Raw genomic sequence first — 26,643 nt, forward strand, 5'->3', positions numbered from 1 at the left:
CTTCTTTGTATGACTTACTTTACTCAGTGTGGCAATCTGGATCCATCCATGTTGCTGCAAATGGCATTATTTCATTCTTTCTAATATTCCATTAGTAATATTCTATTGTATATATGTACCAAATCTTAAAAGTACCAAGAGAAGATTTCATTTGTCCCAGCCCCATGATGTGCACTAATACTTAGGATATGAACATGACATTCACATGCTGTTTTCCTTTTTTTATCATCTTGGTAACCTAAGCCACAATTTTTCCTCCTGGAATTCAGTTCTGATCCCATTCTGTCTATGCTTCCCATAGCACCTTTAGCATTTCTATGATGAAGTATTTATTATAATGCACCCAAACTGTTAGTCTACTTATTTGTACCTATTATTTATCACAAGGGAAGCCCCCCCCCTTTTTTTTTTTAGCATTTCCGGGTATGATGTCTATCATTTATTAGGTGTCCAAGAGATGCTTGTTGAATGGATAGTGAACTGAAAATGTTTTCGGTTTTACAAAGCTGTGATGAGGTTATTACTTATGCCCCAATCCTTATTTTCGTTGGTATGGATTGTGCTATTCTAAGCAGCACACAGAAAGGATCAACTCCTGGACATACTGAAATAAAATTCTAGTTTTACAGCACTTTTCTAAATGGTTTGGGATTTCTTTTCATTCTGTCAAAGATACAATAATGTATGAAATACAAGCTCAGGATATTTGATTGATATGGAAAATGTTACTTTCAAAAGAAACAGCACTATTTCCAAAATTGTGTTATGGTCCTGGTGGGGAAAAGATGACACACAAAGTGAGTGAAAACCAAAACAGATTTCGCTTCTTCCTGTGTTTACTCTATTTAGAATATGAAGGAAGGCATGTTTTTCACACCTCCTGTTTAAATACCACACTTTTAAAAAGGATTAGGCCTTGAAAACTCAATTTAGAAGAATAAACTTTTCGTATATTTCATCCCTTGCCAACAAACAGGTTAAACTGTTAACAGAATCACATCTAAAAGATAAAAATTTCTATCAATTTAAAAATATTTTGTATTGCACTCACTGGGTTTTCCCAGTATCATTATAACCCAACTTGCAAACTTTGTTGGGTGAAGGGTCTTTATATCTTGAGGAATGAATAATCTATATACTTTTAAGGTATATGACTGTTACATATCATATGAATAATGCAGAGGCTAATGCTCCTTGACATTTCCAAGGCAGAGAGACCACACAGTGCTGAAAAATAATGATGATCTGGTTGGGGTGATAATAATGAAAGGAAGTAAGAGGACCAGTGATGAGACTATTGCAAATATTTCAGGAAAAGATGACAAGGACCTGAGCTATTATGGTAAAGATGGAAATGAAAAAGCCGAGTTTCAAGAGACACAGAAGGAGCACCCATGGTAATGGAGAATGGCTTGCTAAAGATGACTTGTTTACAGACAATGTATCATGGGTCTCTAAAGGGAAAAAGCTGAACCTTTGGGTTGGTAACTTAATATATAACATCAGTTCAAGCCACCTGACTGGACATTATGAACCTCACAAAGAGCTTCTTCATGATATACACAAAGGGTTTGGTAGAAATAATGATAGGTGTTGACAAAATTGTGTTTCATTTTCCTTCTTCCTGGATACAGAGAAAGTATTTATTTTCTGGCCTTTCTTACAGTTAGACTGGCAACAGGGCCAGTAGGTGGTAAGCAGAAGCAATGAGTGCCTCTACTGGGCTGAGGTTGAGAGAGGTCCAGGTAGCTTAGAGGCTCTCTTTTCCCTCATGGAATTTGATTCTGAAAGGCACTTCTTGAGACAATGGATCAACAAGATGCAAGCACACTGGATCTTTAATCACTTAGAAGCTGCCCTCAAGCTGAGTTAAATTCACAGAACTGCAAGAGTGGGAAATAATGTCTTATTAATGAAGCCACTGCGATTTTATCGTATGTTTGTTATCGCAGCATAACCGAGTGTTGTTTGGACCAATAAAAGGAATGCTACTCACATTTTTAACACATTTTGAGGAGAGTAGCCAGGTTTAGAAGAACCTCCTTTAAAATGTTTTATTTAACTAAATTAAGGGTTCTCTCCTTGGATTGTAGATGGCCATCTTCTTGCTGTCCTCAGTGCAGAGAGAAGGCACAATCCCTTCTAAGGAGGGCACTTATCTCATGAGGGCTTCACTCTCATGACCTAATATCTCCCAATGGCCCCACCTCTTCATACCTTCTCACTGCAGGTTGGAGTTTTAACATCTGAACAAACATGCAGCCTATAATATGATCTAATTAAAAAAACACTGAATTTTATTTTAGAAAGTTCTTTTTTACTTCTATACTGTAAGAACAGGAAGTAGAGCTTCCCAGGTAGCGCTAGTGGTAAAGAACCCTCCTGTCAATGCAGGAGATGCAAGAGATGCAGGTTCAATCCCTGGTTTGGGAAGATCCCCTGGAGGAGGAAATGGCAACCCACTCCAGTATTCTTGGCAGTGAATCCTATGGACAGAGGAGCCAGGCAGGCTACAGTCCATGGGGTTGCAAAGAGTTGGACACGACTGAAGCAACTAAGCAACCTAATTTTATGGTTTAAAATATAGAAAAGGACTTTATAGATTAATACTAATAAAAGTATTATTAAAGTCTCATTTCTGCCTTGAATCTGTAGCTGTAGCTATTCTTAGTAACATCATTTAAAATGTACTTTTCTCTTATGCAGTGTAGATTCAAATACCATTTTCTACTTGCTCTCTTATAAAAAATGTATCCATGGGTAACCTTAAAGAAAAAATGGCAGCGAGGTAAGAAATATTGTACTGTACAAGTGAGACCATATATTGCAGTCACCGTGACCATTAGGAGGACTGGAAACAGCAGCAGAGAGAAGTGGGGTGCTAGCTGTCACTCCAGTCTTCACTGCCACTCAAGCAAGCCAGGGACAATTACCCTTGCTCACCTTTTAGTGATGACACCTTGAATGTATGTTTGAAATCATATGCAAATTATGAATAATCTTTACTATGATTATTGGCAATATACAAAATGGTACCACTCGATTCAGTACAAAAAGAGACTTTGTGAGTGTAAAATATTTATTCTGCATTCAAGACCTGGTCAAAATACTAAAGACAAATAGCATTTGAAAACTCATAACTCTGAAGTGAAAATCAACAACCAGTCAAGAGGGTATCTATCAATCCAAAGACTAGAATTTCCTTACGTTAGTTCTGTCTATAGGGAGAAACTGGGTGGAAGTGTGTATGGATCAAGGTCAACAAATGAAAAAGGAAGATGAATAGAAAAGATATCTTCTTCTTGATTCTTTAAATCTTCAGAAAAAAATTTAGCTTCAAGTAAAATCTTACATGAGTCTAATTAAGAACTTTTACTGCAGGATGAAGCTATAATTAAAGTTTTCCCTTATATGGCTTACTAACTTGCAGCTGCAAGCAGAATGTTTTAACATATCATCATATTGGCATTAGTTTGACAAAATGCAGTAATCATTGCCTTTTGTGAACTAGAAGACATCAAGAACATGAATATTTTAATTCATGTTAGTCGATACAGACATAATTATTAGAAGTTACAGGGAATCTTTGGCATTGCAATTTTTTTTCTATTCTTTTTTTTTTTTTTTAGGTAATTGAATGCTTTGCTCATTTTGAATAAATGTAACTTGACACAAATGATCTAAAACAAAGAGTTGAAACAGCAGGGAAGATGGAAGAAAATAGGACAAATTCCTAGGCTCTGTAGAACACAGGAAAATTTTGCATCCTTAAAGATGAAAAGGAGTCTGAGAACTATGCAGGCAGTTATTTCCATGGAAATATTTAAATGCATACATTTGTTAAGAAGCTAGACTACTATCTTTCTTAGCTTAAGTTCAGAAATAGAAGCAGATCCATCATTAGTTATCTGATAATTTATTGCCAACTAACTGTACCCTCTAGTCATGTGAGAAGGAAATGGCAACCCACTCCAGTGTTCTTGCCTGGAGAATCCCAGGGACGGGGGAGCCTCGTGGGCTGACGTCTATGGGGTCACACAGAGTTGGACATGACTGAAGTGACTTAGCAGTAGTAGCAGTCACGTGAGAACTGGACCATCAAGAAGGCTGAGTGCCAAAGAATTTATGCTTTTGAATTGTGTGCTGGAGAAGAGTCTTGAGAGTCCCTTGGACAGCAAGGAGATTAATCCAGTCAATCCTAAAGGAAATCAACCCTGAATATTCATTAGAAGGACTGATGCTGAAACTGAAGCGCCAATACTTTGGCCACCTGATGGGAATAGCTGACTCATTGGAAAAAACGCTTATGCTGGGCAAGATTGAGGGCAGGAGGAGAAGAGGGCAGCAAAGGATGAGATGGTTAGATAGCATCACCCACTCAATGGACATGAATCTGAGCAAACTCCGGGAGACAGTGAAGGACAAGGAAGCCTGGTGTGCTGCAGTCCACGGGGTCACAAAGAGTTGGACACAACTGAATGACTGAACAACAACTGTACCCTCAAATTGGCACAATCACATGTTAAGTTCTTTAACACACACATTTTAGTCCAAAGCAAGAAAAAGGCAGCAAAATGTTCTGCGGCTTTGGGAGTGGTGGGCAGGAGAAACGGGGTGAGCAGGTTGGAATTGTCAGTCCCCAACCTTTGCTGAGGAGAAGGCAATGGCACCCCACCCCAGTACTCTTGCCTGGAGAATCCCAGGGACGGGGGAGCCTGGTTGGCTGCCATCTATGGGGTTGCACAGAGTCGGACACGACTGAAGCGACTTAGCAGCAGCAGTAGCAGTAGCAACCTTTGCTGAATCCAAGTAGACCACCTGCCAGCACAGGCACCCAGAGATCTGCCACACAGGGGTTTGGGCTCATTTCCGGGAGGGCTAGAGCAGAATGTGTTGGCAAAATTGAATAGAAAGGCAACAGGTGAGAAGGAAACATAACACAATACTAGTTATTGCTCAAAGAGGTCTAGGCTAGTCCACTGACCTGATGTGCCTCTTTATCTTGGACTTTCCCACCTGAGTGAGGTGTGCCAGAAAGACAAGGTCATCTCCAGGAAGCATAAGTGCCAGCGAGGGGATGGTGAGATGAGGGTGACTGGAAATAGGAACTAGAAAGGAAGAACCACAGCTAAGGAATTCTTGGAGGTTGGCAACCAAAAGAATCTTTTCCTTCTTGTTCAATTCTGATCGAGGATCTGGAATCAGTTTTCCAACTGAGAGATTTGCTGGCTTTTAAATGAGCAACAGACATATTTGTTGTGGTGTGTAGCCATGGAAATGGACAGGATGTCTGCAAGATCGGTGACTGGTTGCATCCAGACGCCTCCTTACCACCCAGGAGGCACATCCACCCAAGGAGCCCCAGCGGGCCTGGAAGGAGAATCATAATGTCCAAAGCTGACATCTCCCTCTTTTGCCATCACTCTCTGACAAATGGTGACCAGGAGCTTCCTTACTCAGGGGAGGGTCAGTGTGCGCTTTATGCTAGAATTGTCTATAATCTCCATGCCTCTCTCTCAGCAGCTGATATCACACACCATCCCTGGGAAGACTTGAGAAGAGTATTGAATGCTGCTGGAAGTACAGTGCTTCTAAGTCACCTAGTGCAAAACTCCTGGTTGACCTTAACTCATTAAACGCTGAATTTGGCTGACTAAACCTCTATCCATGATAAGCTTTTATCTTTATTTCTGTTCATTTTTTAAAAAAGTGAAGATGCAGGGAAGACACACTCGTACCATAGATTTTTAGAAATTAAAGTTACTAACACACACATACACACAATGCTCTCCCTTATTTAGTTCTGACTTCCTACCCCTATAAACACTCCCAACAGATTTAAATAGTGATGTTTTCGATAAGCGGAGATTAAAAATTCAATCAGTGTGAAGAAAATGAAACAAAATACAAAGGAAAGAAAAAGACAGCCCAGATCATCTAAATCCATCAGTGAACTCCCTCCTCAACTGGGAACCCAGGCAAGCAACCCCACAGGGACTTGAGTTCTGTGATTATGAGTGAAAGTTGCATTGTCTGTTCCTTTCTGCCCTCCTTCTGTTCTGTCCTCTAATTTTAGACATACTGGCCTTGACAGCATCCCGTAACAAAAAGATCAGTAGCAAGCTCTCAGGTCCCAAATCTGATGTTTCTCTTGCTAAGAGAAAGAAGTGGGATGCTCTACCATCTTTTTGAGGGTTGACAGCTTTTATGTAATCACCAAAACCATTTTGATGGACTGAGGCCATATCACTACCAACTTTCTTCTAATTACATTACTCTTTATATTTTCAAAGTACACTAAAGCCTATGATCAAATGCATCCCCAAATGCTGCTTTTGACTTGCTAAAAATTTACTGAAAACTACTACTCTAGGGCAGAAGTCTGCAAACTTTTTCTGTAAAGAGCCAGATACTAAATATTTTAGGCTTTGAAAACCATACTGTTCTGGCTTAAGTACTCAAACTCTGTTGTAGTGTGAAAGTCAAAAGCAAATATGTACATTAAGGGGTGTGGTTGTATTTCAATAAAACTTTATTCACAAAAACAGCCCTGGATCCAGCCTGAGGCCTGTAGTTTGCAGATCTCTACTCTAGGGTCATAACTAATAAGTTAGTCAACTGGGTGGTACCAGCACACAACCAACTTATTCAACTCGAGGCGTTTGATCTACCTTCAAAAAATAACTAACCATAGGCAAAACAGAATTTTGGTTATGATCTAAATAAACCAAAATTTGGAATACATGATCTAGCAATAGGGAATTATATCCTGCCCCCACCCCCAAAATTCAGTGAATTCTAATGTTTGAAGAATCCTATTAAGGAAGTGACTATTCCTAAAAACCTAAGTATGGTAACCATATCTATGGTATAATTGATAATTCTTGAAAAATACTACTAACAGTTAATGTGTAACAAACTACTCTGTCCCAGACACTATACAAAATGCCCTATAAGAATTAACTCAATCCTCACAACAACACTACTATTATTATTCCCATTTTACAGAAAACTGAGGGCCAGATAAATCATTTGGCCAAGATCAAAAGGCTAGTAGATGAATCAAGTAGGAGTCAAACTCAGGCATTCAGCCCTTTCCCTGAATCTGTGATCTTAATCACTACTCTTCAGAGAGCAAGAGGGAAAGGAAGGCAAGTCAATGGTTAGCCCTGGGAATTCTACCTCATAGAGAGATTCTTGGACCTCTCTGTGGATCAGCAAATATTTACTGACTTTTAACCATATGTTGGATGGCATGCCTAGTGTTAGGCGTAATACATATATTATGTATTAATATATGTATCAATACATAATACATTAATAATACATATATTATTATTAATTACATAATTATATTATGTATTAATATATAATACAATAATAATACATATATTATTTAATTCTCACAGTGCTATATGGGAAGAACTATTACCCTATTTTAACACTAAAACCGTGTCTTAGGGAGGTTATGAATTGTCCAAGGACTAACCTAGTTAGTGATGAAGCTGCTTATGCTAGCTCTGTGGGGATGACTGTTTTAAAATAAGATGGTCACTTTCTGAACAACTATTTGCAGGAGGTCCATGTTACCGAAGAGGACCATGTTCCAGACTAGCAGGTGGGAGCTGTTCTCATACACATGCAGGGTTGTGTATGTGATAGAGGCCTCTTGAGTCTTTATTTTCCCAAATGAGATCTGTACCACAGGGTTGCATAGAATTGTTTCCTTCCTCCTCCATCGACAGACTGATTCCTGAAAATATGGCTTTGACTGTGATTCTGTTCAGTCCTTCTTTCTGGCTTGTCCAGGCACTATGCCAAGCTGAGTCCATCAAACTCCCAGAGCTTTCTTGGCATCTGCTCATTGTTCAAAAAGGGATTGTTAGCATACACATTGGACCATTTCATTCTCCTGGCTTTGTGCCTTGTCTGAAACCACAGCTATGACAGCTCTCTCTGGGGGTCTGCCTTGACCTTTCCTGTGTTTGTCAGCCCTTCCCCAAATATAGGGGTTTATAATTAGAGGCTGCTACTCATCTCATCTGAGACAGTCTGCATCCTACATTCTCCTAGCTGATTTTGGATAATATTCAAATGAAGAAAGGAAAATCTCTTTTCTTATTCTATCATTTAACAGATGCAACTATGACTTTTTTTCCTAGCAAAGTAATTCAGCAATTCTATCATTCTCAGAACAGACTTCAGCATGGATTAACTAGCCACTGAACATACAGCATATATACCTTATTAATTATGTCTAGAATTTTAGCTCCAGTTTTTAAAAAGAAAGTGTGAAAGTTGCACAGTCGTGTCCGACTCTTTGCGACCCCATGGACCATACAGTCCATGGAATTCTCCAGGCCAGAATACTGGAGTGGGTAGCCTTTCCCTTCTCCAGGGAATCTTCCCAACTCAGGGATCAAACCCAGGTATCCCACACTGCAGGTGGATTCTTTACCAGCTGGGCCACAAGGGAAGCCCAAGAATACTGGAGTGGGTAGCCTATTCCTTCTCCAGCAGATCTTCCTGACCTAGGAATCAAACTGGTTTCTCCTGTATTGCAGGCAGATTCTTTACCAACTGAGCTATCAGGGAAGCCCAAACATCCAAAATAATTTAAAAATCATCATTAGACAATTAAGTTTGGTGATGTGTTTTTACTGTATTCATGATCACTACTCTTTTTCACATCCTATTCCTTCCCATTGGGTTCCCTTGGCTTTATGTTGAAGTACATCATTTAGTAGCTCTTTCAGCAAGTTTGGAGGAGGAAGTAAATAATCTTTTCCTGTCTGAAAATATCTTTTTTCCCCTCTCACTTCTAAATTATAGTCTAGCTGGGTATGGAATTCTAGAATTAATTCCTGGAAATTAATTTATTGACTTGTTGCACCTCTTGGTGCCAGTAACAGCCATCAGTTGTCCTTCCGCCGTAGGAAACTTTTGTTTTAGTATCTTTGAAGATGTCCCGTTTGTCTTCAGCGTTTACTCCATGATGTTTTTGTCCCGATATAGCTGCATTTAATTTTCAAGTGTGGCACTTGGTGTTATTCTCAATATGAGTCTTCAGTGCTGGAAAAGTTTTAGCCGTTATCTTTTGGCATACTGCTTTCCCACCATTCTGATACCCTCCTCTTCTGATACCCTTGTAGAAAATCCTACGAGATGAATGGTTAGAGCCTCCTCTAATTCCCATGAACACCTTCCCCTCTATAGTCTTCATTTCTCTGAACTGCATTATGGGTGAATTTCTCATTATTTTCCAAGTCATTAAGTCTTTAACTATAGATAATCTAGAATCTATTCTAACAAATGGGTGTATTTTTTTCATTTCCAGAATTTTTTCCTCTCCACTACCTCATCTTTTCATTGAGCTTTGTTTTTGCTTTGTAACATCTTGTTCCTTTTTCTAATTCCTTTATTTTTTGAGTATCACAAGCATACTTATTTTAAAGTCATTTTCAAATTAGTTTCATTTGGAGTAAATTCAACTCCCAATTTTTTTTTTTTTTGGAATTCTCATGTATTTTTTTTAGAAGTTGGTTAGTGCATTCTTCTCGAGTGGGAAATGTTAATTTCTTCTTCCTTCTCCTCACTGCCGTGGTCCTTTCTCTCCTACATGTAGCTTTATTGTTTCTAGTATTGGCCCCTAAGACAACCAGGACTTAAAGTGGTGATCTGAGGCTCCTGTCCTGGGTGCTACTATAGCCAGTGCTAAGCCAGTGGGCAGCTGGCACCAGGTCATGGGTGGGAGAGGCTTTTTGCTTTCTGTTGCCTCCCCAGGAATGTAGAATCTTATAAGCATCTTCCTAGGGCAGGGGATCATGGCTTGTTTGTAGATTCCTTGCTTGGGCAGAGAGGCTTTGATTCCAAACAGCAAATGTGGCTGTGGTTTTTTGCTTTCCATGGGGGTAATTTTAGTCGCTATTACAACATGGAATTCAAACTACCTCTTTCCAGACCTGTAGGCCAGCAGGCAAGCAGCTTCATTCCTACTGTTTTGTGACTCTGTTTCTGGTTTATGCATACTTAGCTTTTTTTCTGAAAGTGATTATTTCTTTTTAATTTCCTCTATTTTGCAGGTAGTGGTGCTGAAGGAGTCTCAAAATGTGAATTCACATTAAACTGTGCCAATATTCAATTTTTTAAATATTCATTTTTAGCAGTATAAAAATCCAAAAACTACAGCGTTCAGCAGTGATAATACTTATTTTTCCATTTGTTCTCACTGGTAAACAAAGAAAAAGCTGGTTATATCTTACTGATAGATTCTCTTATTTGCTTAGGCCTGGTTGGTTGAAAGTTCAGTTCAGTTGCTCAGTCATGTCTGACTCTTTGAGACCCCAAGGACTACAGCATGCCAGGCTTCCCTGTCCATCACCAACTCTAAGAGCCTACTCAAATTCATGTCCATCACATCGGTGATGCCATCCAACCATCTCATCTTCTGTTGTCTCCTTTTCCTCCTGCCTTCAATATTTCCCAGTGAGTCGGTTCTTCATATCAGGTGGCCAAAGTACTGGAGTTTCAGCTTCAGCTTCAGTCCTGCTAATGAATATTAAGGACTTATTTCCTTTAAGATTGACAGGTTGGATCTCCTTGCTGTCCAAGGGAGAAGAAGAGTCTTCTCCAACACCACAGTTCAGAAGCATCAATACTTTGGCACTCAACTTTCTTCACAGTCCAACTCTCACATCCATACATGACTACTGGAAAAACCATAGCTTTGATTAGACGGATCTTTGTTGGTAAAGTAGATAGCCCCAAATGATGAATTTCAATTTATATTGCTCAACAAGAAAAAACAGTTGAGAGTTGAGAAGCATAGCAAATCAGTGGTCCTGTTTATTTTTATCTGTATTAGAACTTTAAATTTATGTAGTTTTTTAACCTAATCTTAATCAGAAATAAATCCAGCTATTTGTGCTTATGTTTATTCAGCTTTTAAGAGATGAAGCTGAGAAGTATAATAGTCCAAAAGAGGAAGTCTTAATTTTGGAATTTTCCTAATCAACAGTGAAAACAGCTTTACCACATTTTCCCAAGTCTGTTATATCCCCAAAGAAGATACATACACAATCTATTTTCAAAGGCTGCCTTACCTAGGACTCTATCTTAGTTACCTATACACGTTGCTGGCCTATAAATGTTTATTACACAGAAGAGTTGTATATAAATGTACCATGCTTTATATAACACACATATTCTTGGCAATTTATGCATATCTTATAACTCAACAAATAAAGTTGCATTTTCCTTTTAAAGTATAATATAATCTCAAAGAGTATTCCTAGAGGAAAAGAAAATAGATATGAAAATAGACCAAAAGAAAGGACAGCATTAGAAGAGTGAACTTAGTAGAACATTTAGCTAGAAAATTAATAGTGATAAAGAAATGAATCCCATAATTCAAATGCTATACTGAAAATACAACATTGACCAATGTCAAGAACTATACTAAGCTGATAAAATGAGGATAGAATCTCATTTTGTTGGAGGACCACTTAAAACCTTTACACAAAAACATGCGTTGAAAAGATCCTCTACTTTTCTATAATGGGGAAGAAGGAAAGATAGATTTTAGGAATAGACAAATCTTAACTTTCCTTAGAGAAAATCTGAGATACCAAGGGAAAATTTCATGCCAAGAGGGGTACAACAAAAGGATAGAAATGGTAAGGACCTAATAGAAGCAGAAGAAATTAAGAAGAGGTGGCAAGAATACACAGAACTGCACAAAAAAGTCTTAATGACCTGGATAACCACAATGCTGTGCTCACTAGCCCAGAGCCAGACATCCTGGAGTGTGAAGTCAAGTGGGCCTTAGGAAGCATCACTATGAACAAAGCTAGTGGAGGTGATGGAATTCCAGCTATGCTATTTCAAATGCTAGAAGATGATGCTGTGAAAGTGCTGCACTCAATATGCCAGAAAATTTGGAAAGCTCAGCAGTGGCCATAGGACTGGCAAAGGTCAGTTTTCATTCCAATCCCAAAGAAAGGCAGTGCCAAAGAATGTTCAAACTACTGCACAATTGCTCTTATCTCACTTTTGTGAGTTTGCTAGTAAAGTAATGCTCAAAATTCTCCAAGCCAGGCTTCAACAGTACATGAACTGTTAACTTCTAGATGTTCAAGCTAGATTTAGAAAAGGCAGGGGACCAGAGACCAAATTGCCAACATCTACTGGATCATACAAAAAGCAAGAGAAACCCAGAAAAATATCTACTTCTGCTTCATTGACTATGCTAAAGCCTTTTGTTGTGTGGATCACAACAAACTGTGGAAAGTTCTTAAAGAGATGGGAATACCAGACCACCTGATCTGCCTCTTGAGAAATCTGTATGCAGGTCAGGAAGCAACAGTTAGAACTGGACATGGAACAACAGACTGGTTCAAAAATGGGAAAAGAGTATGTCAAGGCTGTATATTGTCACCCTGCTTATTTAACTTGTATGCAGAGTATATCATGCAAAATGCTGGGCTGGATGAATTACAAGCTGGAATCAAGATTGCTGGGAGAAATATCAATAACTTCAGGTATGCATATGATACCACCCAAATAGCAGAAAGTGAAGAGGATCTAAAGAGCCTCTTGACAAAGGTGAAAGAGGAGAGTGAAAAAGCTGGCTTAAAACTCAGCATTCAAAAAATTAAGATCATGGCATCTTGTACCATAATTTCCTGGCAACTAGATGGGTAAACAATGGAAACAGTGACAGATTTTATTTTCTTGGGCTCCAAAATCACTGCAGATGGTGACTGTAGCTATGAAATTAAAAGATGCTTGCTCCTTGGAAGAAAAGCTATGACAAACCTAGACAGCATATTAAAAAGGAGAGACATCACTTTGCCAACAAAGATCCATATAGTTGAAGCTATGGTTTTTCCAGGAGTCATGTATAGGTGTGAGAGTTGCACCATAAAGAAAGTTGAGTGCTGAAGAATTGATGCTTTTGAACTGTGGTGCTGGAGAAGACTCTTGAAAATCCCTTGGACAGCAAGGAGATCAAATTACTCCTAGAGGAAATCAATGGCACCCTACTCCAGTACTCCTGCCTGGAGAATCCCGTGGGCGGAGGAGCCTGGAAGGCTGCGGTCAATGGGGTCGCTGAGGGTCGGACACGAATGAGCAACTTTACTTTCACTTTTCACTTTCATGCATTGGAAAAGGAAATGGCAACCCACTCCAGTGTTCTTGCCTGGAGAATCCCAGGGATGGGGGAGCCTGGTGGGCTGCTGTCTATGGGGTCACACAGAGTCAGACACGACTGAAGTGACTTAGCAGCAGCAGCAGCAGAGGAAATCAACCCTGAATATTCATTGGAATGACCGACACTGATGCTGAAGCTCCAATACTTTGGCCACCTGATGGGATGAGCCGATCAATACTGGAAAAGACCCTGATGCTGGGAAAGATTGAAAACAAGAGGAGAAAGGCATAACAGAGATAAGATGGTTAGGTGGTATCACCGACTCAATGGACATGAGTTTGAGCCAACTCCAGGAGATGGTGGAGGACAGGGAAGCCTGGCGTGCTGTAGTCCATGGGGTTGCAAAGAGTTGGGTATGACTTAGTGAATGAACAATAGCAACAGCTTCTCTTTATTATATACATAGCTTAAGGCATGGTAAGTAATGTTAAGAGACTCTGCTTCTTTATCTGTAAATGATAAAAATTATTACTTTTTAGGATTAACGTGAACTAAAAAATATTGTCTGGCATATAGTAGGAACTCAATATGGTGACTATCAGTGTTATCATCATTAACTAAGTTTTTTTCCTAAAAGAAAAATGCAAATATGAATACATATGACTTCATGTCTACTATATCTGATGTAAGGGATACTGAAAGCTACGCATACCTCCACTCCCTCCTCTGTGTCTGACTGGAATTCAGATTCTATATTAATAGAATAGAAAGGAAGGCAGGACAACAGCAGGAAGGTAGAATTTAAAGAAAGAATTCATTATAATGAATTAATATAGTTATAACAGCTACCACTACATTTCACAGTACTCCCTATTCACCATGCTAAATGCTTACAAATGACCTTATTTAAAAATCTTACAACAACCCTATGGAATAAGCATAATTATTCTGTTTAAGAACAGGAAGTCAAGCTTACAGTTTAAGTAACTCATCCATGGACAGTAAATGACAGATCACAAATTCAAACCCAGATCTGTGCAGTCTTTTCCTTTCCAGTGTGTAACATACCATGCTGGGAAGACAAAGTTTAAGAAACAACACTATGCTGAAGGAAAAAGACACCGTAACCAGTGCAGAAAACTGCTGAATTAATATGCTAATTGCACTTCAGGGGCTCATGTCAGATCACTTCTAAATGAACGTTGAATTAAAGAGAGAAATCCAACCAGTTAATGTGAACTTATCTGATGAGTATGTGTTAAATACACTTGACCTTGATATTTTATGTGAAAGCTGAAGAGGAATTGTCAGTCTCAAGAGGAATGTCACCAAGGTATTTACATGGAGGACATAAAAGATCATTTTCTGAGATGGAAGTAAGGGAAATATCAAGGAAAAGGATGATTTTTAACAAAACCAAATGGTCTACAACATTTTCATCATTGAAAGCTTTAAATACTAAGACATCCTAGAAACTTGTAAAAAACCTGTGTAATTATTAAGGAAAATCAATTTCTTAAGTGAAGAGAAAGGGCCGAGGTACAAATATCCCAGTTGGTAAAGTAAGGAGCTACAAGATAAGCCCTTTCAGCCACTTAAGTACTGGGTCTTCCTAAAAAGCTTACATGCTTTGAAATTTAAATATTTTAAATTATAATACTTTAGTACAAGTATAGAAAGTATTTAAAAGTATATATTATGAAAGGAAAAAGATTAAATGTAGGACATTATTATACAATAGTGTATATTATAGCTCTTAGAAAAATAGTACAGTAGGCAGAACATCAGCTTCACAAAGATGCCCACGTCCTAATTTGTGGAACCTATGTATTTGTTCATGTCCAACTCTGTGCGACCCCACAGACGGCAGCCCACCAGGCTCCCCTGTCCCTGGGATTCTCCAGGCAAGAACACTGGCGTGGGTTGCCATTTCCTTCTCCAATGCATGAAAGTGAAAAGTGAAAGTGAAGTTGCTCAGTCATGTCTGACCCTCAGCGACCCCATGTTCTGCAGCCTTCCAGGCTCCTTCGTCCATGCCTTACATGGTAAAACGGACTTTGCACCTATGCTTAAGGATCTTCAGATGGAAAGATTATCCAAATTCCTTGGGTCAACCAATATAACCACAGGGGTCTTGATAAGAGAGGCAGGAGCATAAAAAGCAGAGAGAGATTTGAAAATGCTACACTGGAGATTCTGAAGATGGAGGAAAAGGCCCACACCTTGGAATACACGCAGCCTCCAGAAGGTGGAAAAGACAAGGAAGCAAACTCTTTCCTAGCACCTATAGAAGGAACACAGCCTGATGACTCATTCCAGAGTTCTGACCTCCAGAACTACAAGACAATAAACGTGTGTTGTTATAATGTCACTAAGTTTGTGATAATTTGATAGAGCATCATTAGGTGATGACCAAGATGGTAAACCCATTGCAGATAGAAAAAAATACATTTTACTCAGTAACTCTTAAGATAAACATTTGCTTTTTCTAATTAAACTTTTTATTTTGTATTGGAGTGTAATCAGTAACATTTGCTTTTAAATGATGTAAGCCTTTAAACAATTATACTCTATTGTATCTTATTCAAGTTTGAAAGTCAAAAGCTTACAAAAAATAGACAAGGATTATATATTGACACCACAAAGACCTTCTCAAAATTACAAGTGTTTTTCCTCTCCTTTACTTTGTGTCCAAAAGACCCTAACATTCCTGGAAGCCAACCATCAAGACAAACTTTTGCCTTTTATCAGATGTGTGAATCCACTCTGACCTTGTGAAAAACATCTTTTATTCTCCTCTTTAAGTCTCAACCTCTTATAATGGAAACTGGAAAGAAGATCAATAAAATCAACCAACTGTGAAAATAAGGTCCATAGGAGACACTGATAGAAGAAATAATATATAATAGCATAAATAATCACAAGATTAAGTCTGGTGCAATACTTGTATGTGAAGCATGTAATGCCCCTGATTTTTACCCACCACACTCTGTCCTGTTTAATTCTCTGGGAGATAAGGGACATGAAGCTGATCCTGACCAGAATGTTCACAACCACGTTCAATGAGGGGTGTATTCATTCTACTTGAAAGGTCTTTTCTGCAGGGCATGGTATTATGAATAATTATGACACTTGGATTTTCTCAAAGTATGAACAATCAACTTCTGCTTAGGTATCTAAACTCAGAAATACTCTTGAGTCTTTCTTACTACTGTCTTTTTGGCATGACTATGAATTTCAATATGGGTTTCCCTAGTGGCTCAGATGGTAAAGAATCCACCTGCAGTGCAGGAGACCTGGGTTGGGAAGATCCCTTAGAGAAGATAATGGCTACCCTCTCCAGTATTCTTGCCTGCAGAATTCCATGAACAGTGGAGCCTGGTGGGCTACAGTCCATGGGATTGCAAAGAATGGGACATGACTGAGTGACTGACACCTTCACTTTTCATGAATTTAAATAACAGAAACATAAGTAGTTGCTTTCCCACCAGCGGCATCCACTAAGTTTAAAATGCATGCATTTGTCACCTCGTAACTGGCAGAAGTGAAGAGGAACTAAAAAGCCTCTTGATGAAAGTTAAAGTAGAGAGTGAAAAAGCTGGCTTAAAGCTCAACATTCAGAAAATGAAGATCATGGCATCTGGTCCCATCACTTCATGGGAAATAGATGGGGAAACAGTGGAAACAGTGTCAGACTTTATTTATTTGGGCTCCAAAATCACTGCAGGTGGTGATTGCAGCCATGAAATTAAAAGACGCTTACTCCTTGGAAGGAAAGTTATGACCAGCCTAGATAGCATATTCAAAAGCAGAGACATTACTTTGCCAACAAAGGTCTGTCTAGTCAAGGCTATGGTTTTTCCTGTGGTCATGTATGGATGTGAGAGTTGGACTGTGAAGAAGGCTGAGCGCCAAAGAATTGATGCTTTTGAACTGTGGTGTTGGAAAAGACTCTTGAGAGTCCCTTGGACTGCAAGGAGATCCAACCAGTCCATTCTGAAGGAGATCAGCCCTGGGATTTCTCTGGAGGGAATGATGCTGAAGCTCAAAGTCTGGCCAACTGATTCGAAGAGTTGACTCATTGGAAAAGACTCTGATGCTGGGAGGGATTGGGGGCAGGAGGAAAAGGGGACGACAGAGGATGAGATGGCTGGATGGCATCACTGACTCGATGGACGTGAGTCTGAGTGAACTCCGGGAGTTGGTGATGGACAGGGAGGCCTGGCGTGCTGCGATTCATGGGGTTGCAAAGAGTCGGACACGACTGAGCGACTGAACTGAACTGAACTAAACCATTCAAAAGTTAGACAAAGTAAACAAATTCCTTAGCCAATGAAGACTTGTCCTCATTCTTTGCCTAAAACATGTTTTACCTCCATATAGTGATACACTTACTTGATTGCCTTCCTGCCACTCAAGTGTTGTAGTTGAAGTGTTTGTGCTCAATGTGCTCTCACAGTTAGGAACTATTGAAGATATTCTTTCCTTTTCACAAGTAGGACCCACTGAATGTTTCTTGGAACCTATAGTAGCACCACTTTTGGATGTTATACTCGTATGGAGCTAGAATAAAACCCAAGCAAACCAACAACCCAAAGCTAAGGGTTACCTTCCATGCTCATTTACCTGACAGTGAGAGGCGGGTACAGATGGACAGTGTGATGGATAAAGGTGAGTCAGAGCTTGCAGGCAAGGGTTTGACAAAGGATTCTTTGTAGACCAGTCACTTCTATTACTAAGAAAACCATCAGACAGGTCAGAGAGGAGGCTAAATTTTTAAAGCAGCACCTTTTCTAGTTCTTGAGACCCAGAGCTTCTTACTCTTTTCTCCATAAATGGGAGCCTTTGGTCTGCTGGTGTCCCCAGAAGTCAATGGCAGACTCCTGTTACTGTTTTTGCAGGAAACTAACTGCTCAAAACCAAGCGAAAGACATTCAGACCCAAGACTGAGCTTTTTTCCCTGTGCACATTTAACCAGGGATCTCATGTTGGATTACTAAAGAGCTTTAGTGGAATTTCTATACTGATTACTACTTTCATTTGCACTTAACAACATTTTTCTAAGTAGAATAACCACAGTAAGACATGAATCCTTGCAGGTCTTTCAACTGCTTCTTTAGCAGCCTGTCTCATATTTTTTTCTGTCTGTATCTTTGAACAGCTAACCTAACATTATGCCTGGGAGTTGTCCATCTCAACATTTCTTAAAGTCCTAATAACTGGCCATCGTAAAGTTTACTTATCTATATAACAGCTAACTTATTGTGTTTTCCATATTGGTTACAATAGCTAGAAACTGGGATGCCCATGAAGGTTGCCAGATAAAATATAGGATGCTCAGTAAAATCTGAATTTCAGACAAACAATGGATAATTTTTTGGTTGCCCCAAATACTGCATGGGGTATACTTATACTAAAAAGTTATCCCTTGTTTATCTTATACTCAAATTTTATTGTGCATCTTCTACTTTTGCTTCCTAAATTTGGCAATCTTAATGCTCTTGCCTCTTGCATGACACCTATAAACCCAATCCTGGGTAGGCATATTGTAAATAGAAGGGTGAGAAATGTTTTGGTCTTATATAAATCTGAAAAGTCTTCAACTTCTGATTTACATCAATGTCTAAATTTCAAGTAACTACTTATGATAAATTTAGAGACTTAGTCTTATTTTAATGATCAAATACAAAGCTGAAATTTTTGAAAGGCTAGGATATAATGTGAGGGAAAAAACATTATTTTATTTACCTTTGCACCAAAGGTTTTAGAAATCTCGTATTCCTGGGTAGTTTCTCAGGCACTACGCACAAGTTCCTTATCTCTATTCCAAGTAAGTAATCAGACTACAGCCTTCACCCTGAGGATTATCTGTTCTGTCTGTACTATCCAAAGGATGTGTGCTGAGTGGGTTTCCCCAGAGTGGGAATGAATTTGACAAATCATAAATGACCATTTTTAGACCCAGTTACTGTTCTTGAGAATTCACAGCTTCTCTTCACTAAAATTCCAAGTAATTTTTAGTTCTTGATGCTTCTATGTTACAGCAGAGCAGCAACTTTTAAAGGCCAGGTGATGACGGAGTTTTTATCGGTCTATGTGAACTAGGAAAAATAAGAACCAGAACCAGATGTAGTAATGTTTTCATAAAGGTAAATGTTTCCAATTTAAGGAATAGCCCTTTATTCTCAGAGATATGTCCTTTTTATCTTTTGGTATTAAAGTTTGTTTCATGAAATTATCAAGATTTTAAAACATGTAGCAAAGTGATTGGTAAACTTAAATCTCCAAAATTCTTTTAAAAATTGTACTTCTCTGTAAATCTAGAAGTATGGGTAGGCATCAGGCAACATGACTTTTATATCTATTTTGGAAAATACTACTTCATGACTAACAATATTAAACAATTTAACCTCTGATATATGTCCTTTTGGGGCTGTGTAAAGAGAACTGGACTCAAAGAAATGCTCTGGGCTGAAGATATGTTGGTGGAAAAAGGACATTTCTATGCTCTTATAAAGTTCACAAAATGCGTTTCAAGGCTTTTCTTTCCTACCAGAAGATCTGAATATTGTGCCCTGATCTCTGGCACAGTATCACTCAATATTTTAAACATCGTTGTTCTGGTAAAGTCAGCAGAACCATATGCATTCTATAAATGTCAAACATAAAATGCAACACATTCAGCATTCTATAAACCATGGCAAACAACTCAGCATTCCAGACATTTGAAATATTTATAATATAGCTTAGCTCCTTCCCAGCTGGAACAAAAAAAGTTACTGCGGTTTGTTTTTGCAATTCTTAATGCCAAACATGGATTAGGAAAGTTTAAGAATATTTTCTTACTTCTTTCATAAGAAAGGACTTTGATAAATATCCTGGAAGACATCATGATATTATGAACAGGTATACATAATTTCCATGTTTTTTAAACAAAATATTCAGACATGTACTAGCACTTTGCAGAAATTCTGGTTGAATATTTTAAAATTCATTTTAATCCCCCCACCATTCCTTCAAGGTATATGTTGCTATCCATGATACAAAAAAGCACAGAAAGGCTGGGTATAAGGTGAGCATCTTAGAGAAGGTTACAGAGTGATAACCATCAAAAACAGAGCTAAGTGAATCTAGTCTGTGTTATTTCCACTATATCAAGATGGGCAATTAATGTGTTCTGGTTGATTATGAAAGTAGAAATGGCTCTCATCTGTTTCAGATTATTTAACCATGGGATAGACAAAATATGTTCATGATCCTTGTCACACCAATAAATGATACCTCGGAAGTCTTCTCCTGGAGCTTTGGTTTGGTTCAAGATTTTGATGGTGAGATGTGATTCAAAAAGCACTTAATGCACGAAGTCACTCCAGGCTCAGGATGACTTCCCATAACCCACCAGCTGTTTCACAGCATGTATTTCAGTGTAGCTTACAGTCAGTGAGCAATGAAAAAGAGAAAATAAAAAATCACATCTGTGACCCATTTTTCTTTAGTTACTAGTCATTTATATCATGTACAGAATTGGATGGAACCTAAGGAACTAGTCCTTCGTTACTTCAATTTTCTCACTGAAAATAAAAGCATCTGCTTTTAATTCACCTTTTGGGAATAAGATAAAGTAGAATGACTACCAGAAAACATGGGAAAGCATACAAAATCTCCAACATAACCGTGGGTAATGTTGTCCTAAATTTAAAAAATACATAAAGAATCAGATAGACATCCCATAGCTTCTGCTCCAATGTTCTGCTCCTAAGAGCACTCAGTCAATGTCAGATGGTTGTTAGCAGTGTGTGTAGCACCATATATCTCAATTGTGTTTGACGCAGTAGTTACACTGGTGGGATCCCAATAACCAAAACAAAAAAGCCCCCAAACTGGGCTTTTCCAATTGTATATTTTAAATATTTGTACTGTTTTATTGATGCATAGTCAGTTTATATTTTTAATTTCTCTCTCCAAAAAGTTTCTAAAAAAGCAAGTCTTATATAAAATATCAAGCTCTCTAGGAAAAGATGGTATTAGCTGCAACAAAGAGGATGGAGTGATGAGAGAGTGGTGGCTAAAGTCTGTACGGGCTTATGATTAATATCACTAACAGACATCTACAGAGAACTGCCAGATGGAATTTTTGAGTCTCATACATATCTTGTTAAATTGGGACTATCTCTTCTGTTTGGCAGAATCAACATAAAGAAAAGAAGCCTGGGTTTATTGACGGAACTTGAAAGTCCAGGTCTCCAATGAATGGACGTGGAATAAATGAGAAGCCCTGACCGTGGTAGAGCTCCATCCCTTATGAGCTCTGGGATCTCAGGCAATTCCTCATAAAGCACTTTCCTTGTTTGTACATGGCAGAGGATAACTGAAGTTTGTTCCTTTGTTATTTCCTAAAGGGTAACAAAAACTCACTGGAGGAACTACGATATGGATTCCTCTAGATCTTGAGAGCTATTGGAAAACTTCCTGACTCTCTCACAACAGTAAATGATCTAAGCAGCCTGGCCTCCTCCCCTGCTCTGTATCTACATGCCATCAACAACAATATGGTTTTTTAATACAATTCCACTTGGTATGTGAATTGTAATCACTAGTGCATGTCCGCTGAATCCCTGAGTACGTTAAAGTTTTAGTGGTGGGGGCAAAATTACACATGAATGTATTCTTGAGAAATAAGCAGCTCTTTATACTGTGCCCAGGGTCAGAGTATGTGTAGGAGTGCAAGGTTCACATCCCACAAAACCATTATTCATTGACAGAAAACATCAAGACACGAGGAAGAAATACAAAAATCACAGCAAATGTGACAGATTCTATTAGAGCACCCTATTAATATATTTGGATTAAGAACGACCGTATGCATCACTTTTGTTTTTCCATAAGAAAAAATCTTTTTATTTTATCTTTTATCTTTTCCTCTTAGGAAAGATAAATATCGTATTCTAATGATTCTATATTATGTATACGATTCTATACATATTCTAACGTATTCTATACACAGAATCTAGAAAAATGGTACTGAAGAATTTATTTACAGGGCAGCAATGGAGAAACAGACATAGAGAACAGACTTACGGACATAGGGGGAGGGGAGGAGAGGGTGAGATGTAGGGAAAGAGTAACGTGGAAACTTACATTACCATATGTAAAATAGATAGATAGCCAATGGGAATTTGCTGTATGGCCCAGAAAACTCAAACAGGGGCTCTGTATCAATCTAGAGGGATGGGATGGGGCAGGAGATGGGAGGGAGTTTCACAAGGGAGGGGATATAGGTATACCTATGGCTGATTCATGTTGAAGTTTGACAGAAAACAACAAAATTCTGTAAAGCAATTATCCTTCAATTAAGAAAAAGAAAAGCACACTCTTAGGATGCATACATGTGCTCTGCGTCATCATCTGTCACCTCACCTTACACATGCCCACACCCAGGGCACTCACAAGGTAAAATATTCGCACACCTTGCTCAGGGGTATGTTCCTACATTGTTTGGGAGAAAAGTACAATACAAAGTCACAGTCTGCATCCTGAGATTCGTTCCACCCCAGGGGACTCCAGAGGAAAGCCATTCAGTTCTTTTAGCATACCAGGGCTTCCCTGGTGGCTCAGCTGGTAAAGAATTCGCCTGCAATGCGGGAGACCTGGGTTCCATCCCTGCGTTGGGAAGATCCCCTGGAGAAGGGAAAGGCTACCCATTCCAGTATTCTGGCCTAGAGAATTCCACGGACTGTATAGTCCATGGGGTTGCAAAGAGTTGGACATGACTGAGCGACTTTCACTTTAGCACACCAATCAGCAGGGGTGAATGAGGGCTAGCCTGCTATGAAGGGGACATCAGAGACATATGTGTCCCTGGAATTCTAATAGAGCTGAGAAGGCTGCACTTTATACCCTCATCTGAAGGTCTGCACGTTGATGGACAATGCTAAAGAAATACCCTTTGGTGACTATAAAAATACATGACACTTACAAATAGTCTGCTTTGTGGAAAAACAATCTGCCACATTTCAAATTCTGAATCTAGCCAACATTGAAATGACACTGTCTGGATTCAGTGTTGCAAGAGAGAACTCACTTCATCCTGCCCTTATGTGTCTGTCAACTATTAACTATCCTTTTAAATGCAGCTCAGCCATCCCCTTGGTGTATCATATTGTTTGATATCTGTTTACACCTGATGACCCCCCTAGGAAGGTAAGTAAAGTTGGCAAAGGTGCCCACCTGGTTGCTGGATGTCCACAGGTAGCTCAGGACCTGACAGGCAGCTGGTGCTAAGTAAATGCTTATGTGAACAACTGGGCCTCAAGCAGTCTAGATGGGGTTCACTGAACGACGACCCACACAGAACAGAGGAAAGAGGGAGAGGTAACTAAATGAGTTAGCCAGAGGCGCTTAGGCTCAGAACCCAAGAAAACTGTAGGACATGCTTCAGTTTAAATGGAACCTTGCCTCAAGGAATAAATTACTTTCTTTCTGCAAATAATTTACCATACTTTCTAAAAAAGAAAATAGGTTTACAAAGCATCTATTTGGTGGTTCTAACACAGAAGTTGCCAAAACCATTCAAGATTTCCTTAGTTCACAGATTTGGGCATAGAAATAATAGGGCAACAGTAAAATTCCATGGACGGGGGAGCCTGGTGGGCTGTAGTCCATGGGGTCGCTAAGAGTCGGACACTACTGAGCGACTTCACTTTTACTTTTCACTTTCCTGCACTGGAGAAGGAAATGGCAACCCACTCCAGTGTTCTTCCCTGGAGAATCCCAGGGACAGGGAGCCTGGTGGGCTGCCATCTATGGGGTCGCACAGAGTCTGACACGACTGAATTGACTTAGCAGCAGCAGCAGCAGCAGCAGCAGCAATCCTTACAGAAGGTCAGTGTAAATAAAATAACAATGGGGAACTATGTGGGATTTGATCACATTTTATTAAGAGGAATGCAGAGAGCAAAACAAAGTTCCCCTTGGGACCTAGACTTAATACAACAGGTCCGTTATAAGTTAACTGTTGCTACTATTTGGGGCAGACCATGTTTTTTGTTTTTGTTTTTGTTTTAAATAAATTAATTGAAAGTAAATGTCTCTTCTAAAGTTCAACATATGTGATTAATTCCTTCAAGGCATCTTTGGAGTACAAATATATCATCATCATAGTGGTGGTGCTGGTTTAGTTGCTAAGTCGTGTCTGACTCTTGTGAATTCACAGACTGTAACCCACCAGGCTCCTCTCTATCCATGGGATTTTCCAGCCAAAAATACTGGAGTGGGCAGCCATTTCCTTATCCAGATATGACAGTATATCATCTATATTATCAACTCTGCTTATAACAGGCAGAAAAAAGCTACTATCTTACAAAAAGTAAGCTATATGAAGCTAAGACTTCACCTGCAGGGTCCTGTTGTTTCTAACGCTACATAACATTCCAGCAGCCAGACTGGCTCTACACCTCTGCCTTCCATCTTTGTAGGTGGCTTGGTAGCTTAGGGACCCAGCAACTGAATGAATGACTTTGTGTTTTTTAAGGTAACTGACCTTGAATAAATTAAGAGAGAGGTAGAGTGGAAAGTAGGAATGACCAAGGCTTGAGGACAAAGTCTTCTAACCATCCAAAGAAGAGAAGATGGCTGAAAAGATGTTGACTGCAGAAACCAATGCTTCCTGCCTCACACCTGCTCAGAACATCCCTCCCTCTTTCAATTTATGGAGGTCTTCACAACTGCAGACTTTGGACATGTCTCCTGGATCCTATAACCAACACCAGAAGATCAGAGCTCTCAGTCTATCCTCTGGAGATAAGGAAATAACATGTTTGGAGGAGAGAATTTCAAAAAGCCAAAGAATTTATTTCTGTGTAACTGACTTTCCCCATGGGAAAAAGAAACAGCTGGCCATTTGGAATATACACAATCAATAAATGTAAGAGTGGAATTTCATGGAATTGTAGATACATAAATGACAATCTCATCACAACTGGTATTAAAGAAAGTGTGGTTCAGTCAGGCAGATCTGTTCTTCAAAATATCATTCAAATGGCTTCAGTTTTTCCAAGGATAGGTTGGACTAGAAACAAAATACCTAAGAGGCCTGGTGAGTGGCCAGGACTCCAGCAATCTTCCCCCATTGACTAAAATAGCCTCACTTTCATCTCTTTAATATGTTGAAATTATTATGAACCAAAACAAAAAAAAAACAACAAGCAAGATGATTTTAAAGGCCCTGATGATTCCTTCATTCTTAGAGCAGAAACAAAAGTGCTTACGTTATTATATTAATTGTATACTGCAATAAAAGAAAACGGTTAAAACTTCTCATATCTCTGACCCTCTCCACTTAGCTCCCTTTTTTAATACCTAGGAATGTGCTGGCTAAAACATATCCCCAAATTCCTAAACAACTTTAGGGAGTACCATTTATACCAAAGACAGTATCAATGATATTCCCTGGAATGTACCATTTCATGGCCCCGAAAAAGATGTTCTTAGAGAGGGCCTGTGTTTGAATTTTAGCTCTGCCACTTGAGGACAAAGGCTATATGACTCTTGGCAAGTTACTTACTAATCCCTCTGATCCTATTTCCTTCTCAGTAAAATGGAGATAATAAGTTGCATTTCCAAAGGCTGATGGAAAAACTAAATGAGATAACATACGTACAGAATGGCGGTGGAGGACAGCACACCAACACTTACCAGTTCTCTAAAATTAACAAGATCCATCACATTTCACAGTGGGGAAAACCACCACGTCTAGCGCTTGCGGCCCATACCGTAAGGACAGACCAGAAGATTTTTGAAATTTGGAATAGATCTCACCTGTTGAAGCTGGGGTAGGTACCCTAAAAGTTAAAGGTGTCAGAATGCAGTGACCCAAAAACCACACAATTTTTCCGTCTCTGAATTGTGATAACTGGCAGAAAGGAAGCCTAATCAGCATGCTAATTAGCCAGGGTGTGCTGGTACAACTGTTATCAAGGAAAGACAACTGTTTAAATAAGACAGGCTGTCCTCATTAAGCACTACGTGCTGCCAACAAAGTGCGATGTGCTTAGTTCCAGCGTTTTGGCCTTCCTTAGAATCTAGAACTAGGCGGCATCTAACTGCACCAAATCTTTATTGGATTATTAAGCAGTGATTAACCTATACAATAAAGCCATACCTCAAAAACTATAGATTCTCAAATGACAGGCCTGACTGATTTTAGAACTCATTTAAACTAACCTCCACATGTTACGTCAGGGAAAACTGAGGTCTAAGGAAGAAGAGAGACACATGGTCCCAGAGGTGGAGTCAATTCTGGACTTGGTCTCGTGAACTTTTTCTTACAACAGGAAATCAGTCTTCAGTTTCATGCACTACACAGACCAACAATTTGACACCGAATATGCAGATTCTTGTCTCAACTCGGCATACTTTGGGGTTCATAGGGTGGTGGAAGATATCAAAATACTGGGTCAATAACAGAAGCAGCTGGCAGGTTGCATAGAGTG

The 26,643-nt window shown here is 39.2% G+C and overlaps 1 protein-coding gene across 36 annotated transcripts in view; it reads right to left on the minus strand.

The window, feature by feature from the left end:
* STXBP6 (syntaxin binding protein 6) overlaps nt 1–26,643 on the minus strand; it is a 266,713-nt gene that overhangs the window by 29,008 nt on the left and 211,062 nt on the right. Inside the window, exon 6 of one of the 36 annotated variants that reach the window (XM_055556290.1) lies at nt 4,951–5,108. The exons of 33 other annotated variants lie outside the window; for them this stretch is intronic. In XM_055556290.1, coding sequence (XP_055412265.1) covers nt 4,972–5,108 — 137 coding nt within the window. In that variant the 3' untranslated portion in view covers nt 4,951–4,971. Of the gene's footprint in view, nt 1–4,950; nt 5,109–7,816; nt 7,858–19,195; nt 19,255–26,643 lie in introns of those variants that run through there. 2 more of the 36 variants (XM_055556322.1, XM_055556325.1) reach the window with 2 other exon arrangements.

This window comes from Bubalus kerabau, chromosome 19 (genome assembly GCF_029407905.1).
Source record: "Bubalus kerabau isolate K-KA32 ecotype Philippines breed swamp buffalo chromosome 19, PCC_UOA_SB_1v2, whole genome shotgun sequence".
Lineage (NCBI taxonomy): Eukaryota > Metazoa > Chordata > Mammalia > Artiodactyla > Bovidae > Bubalus > Bubalus kerabau.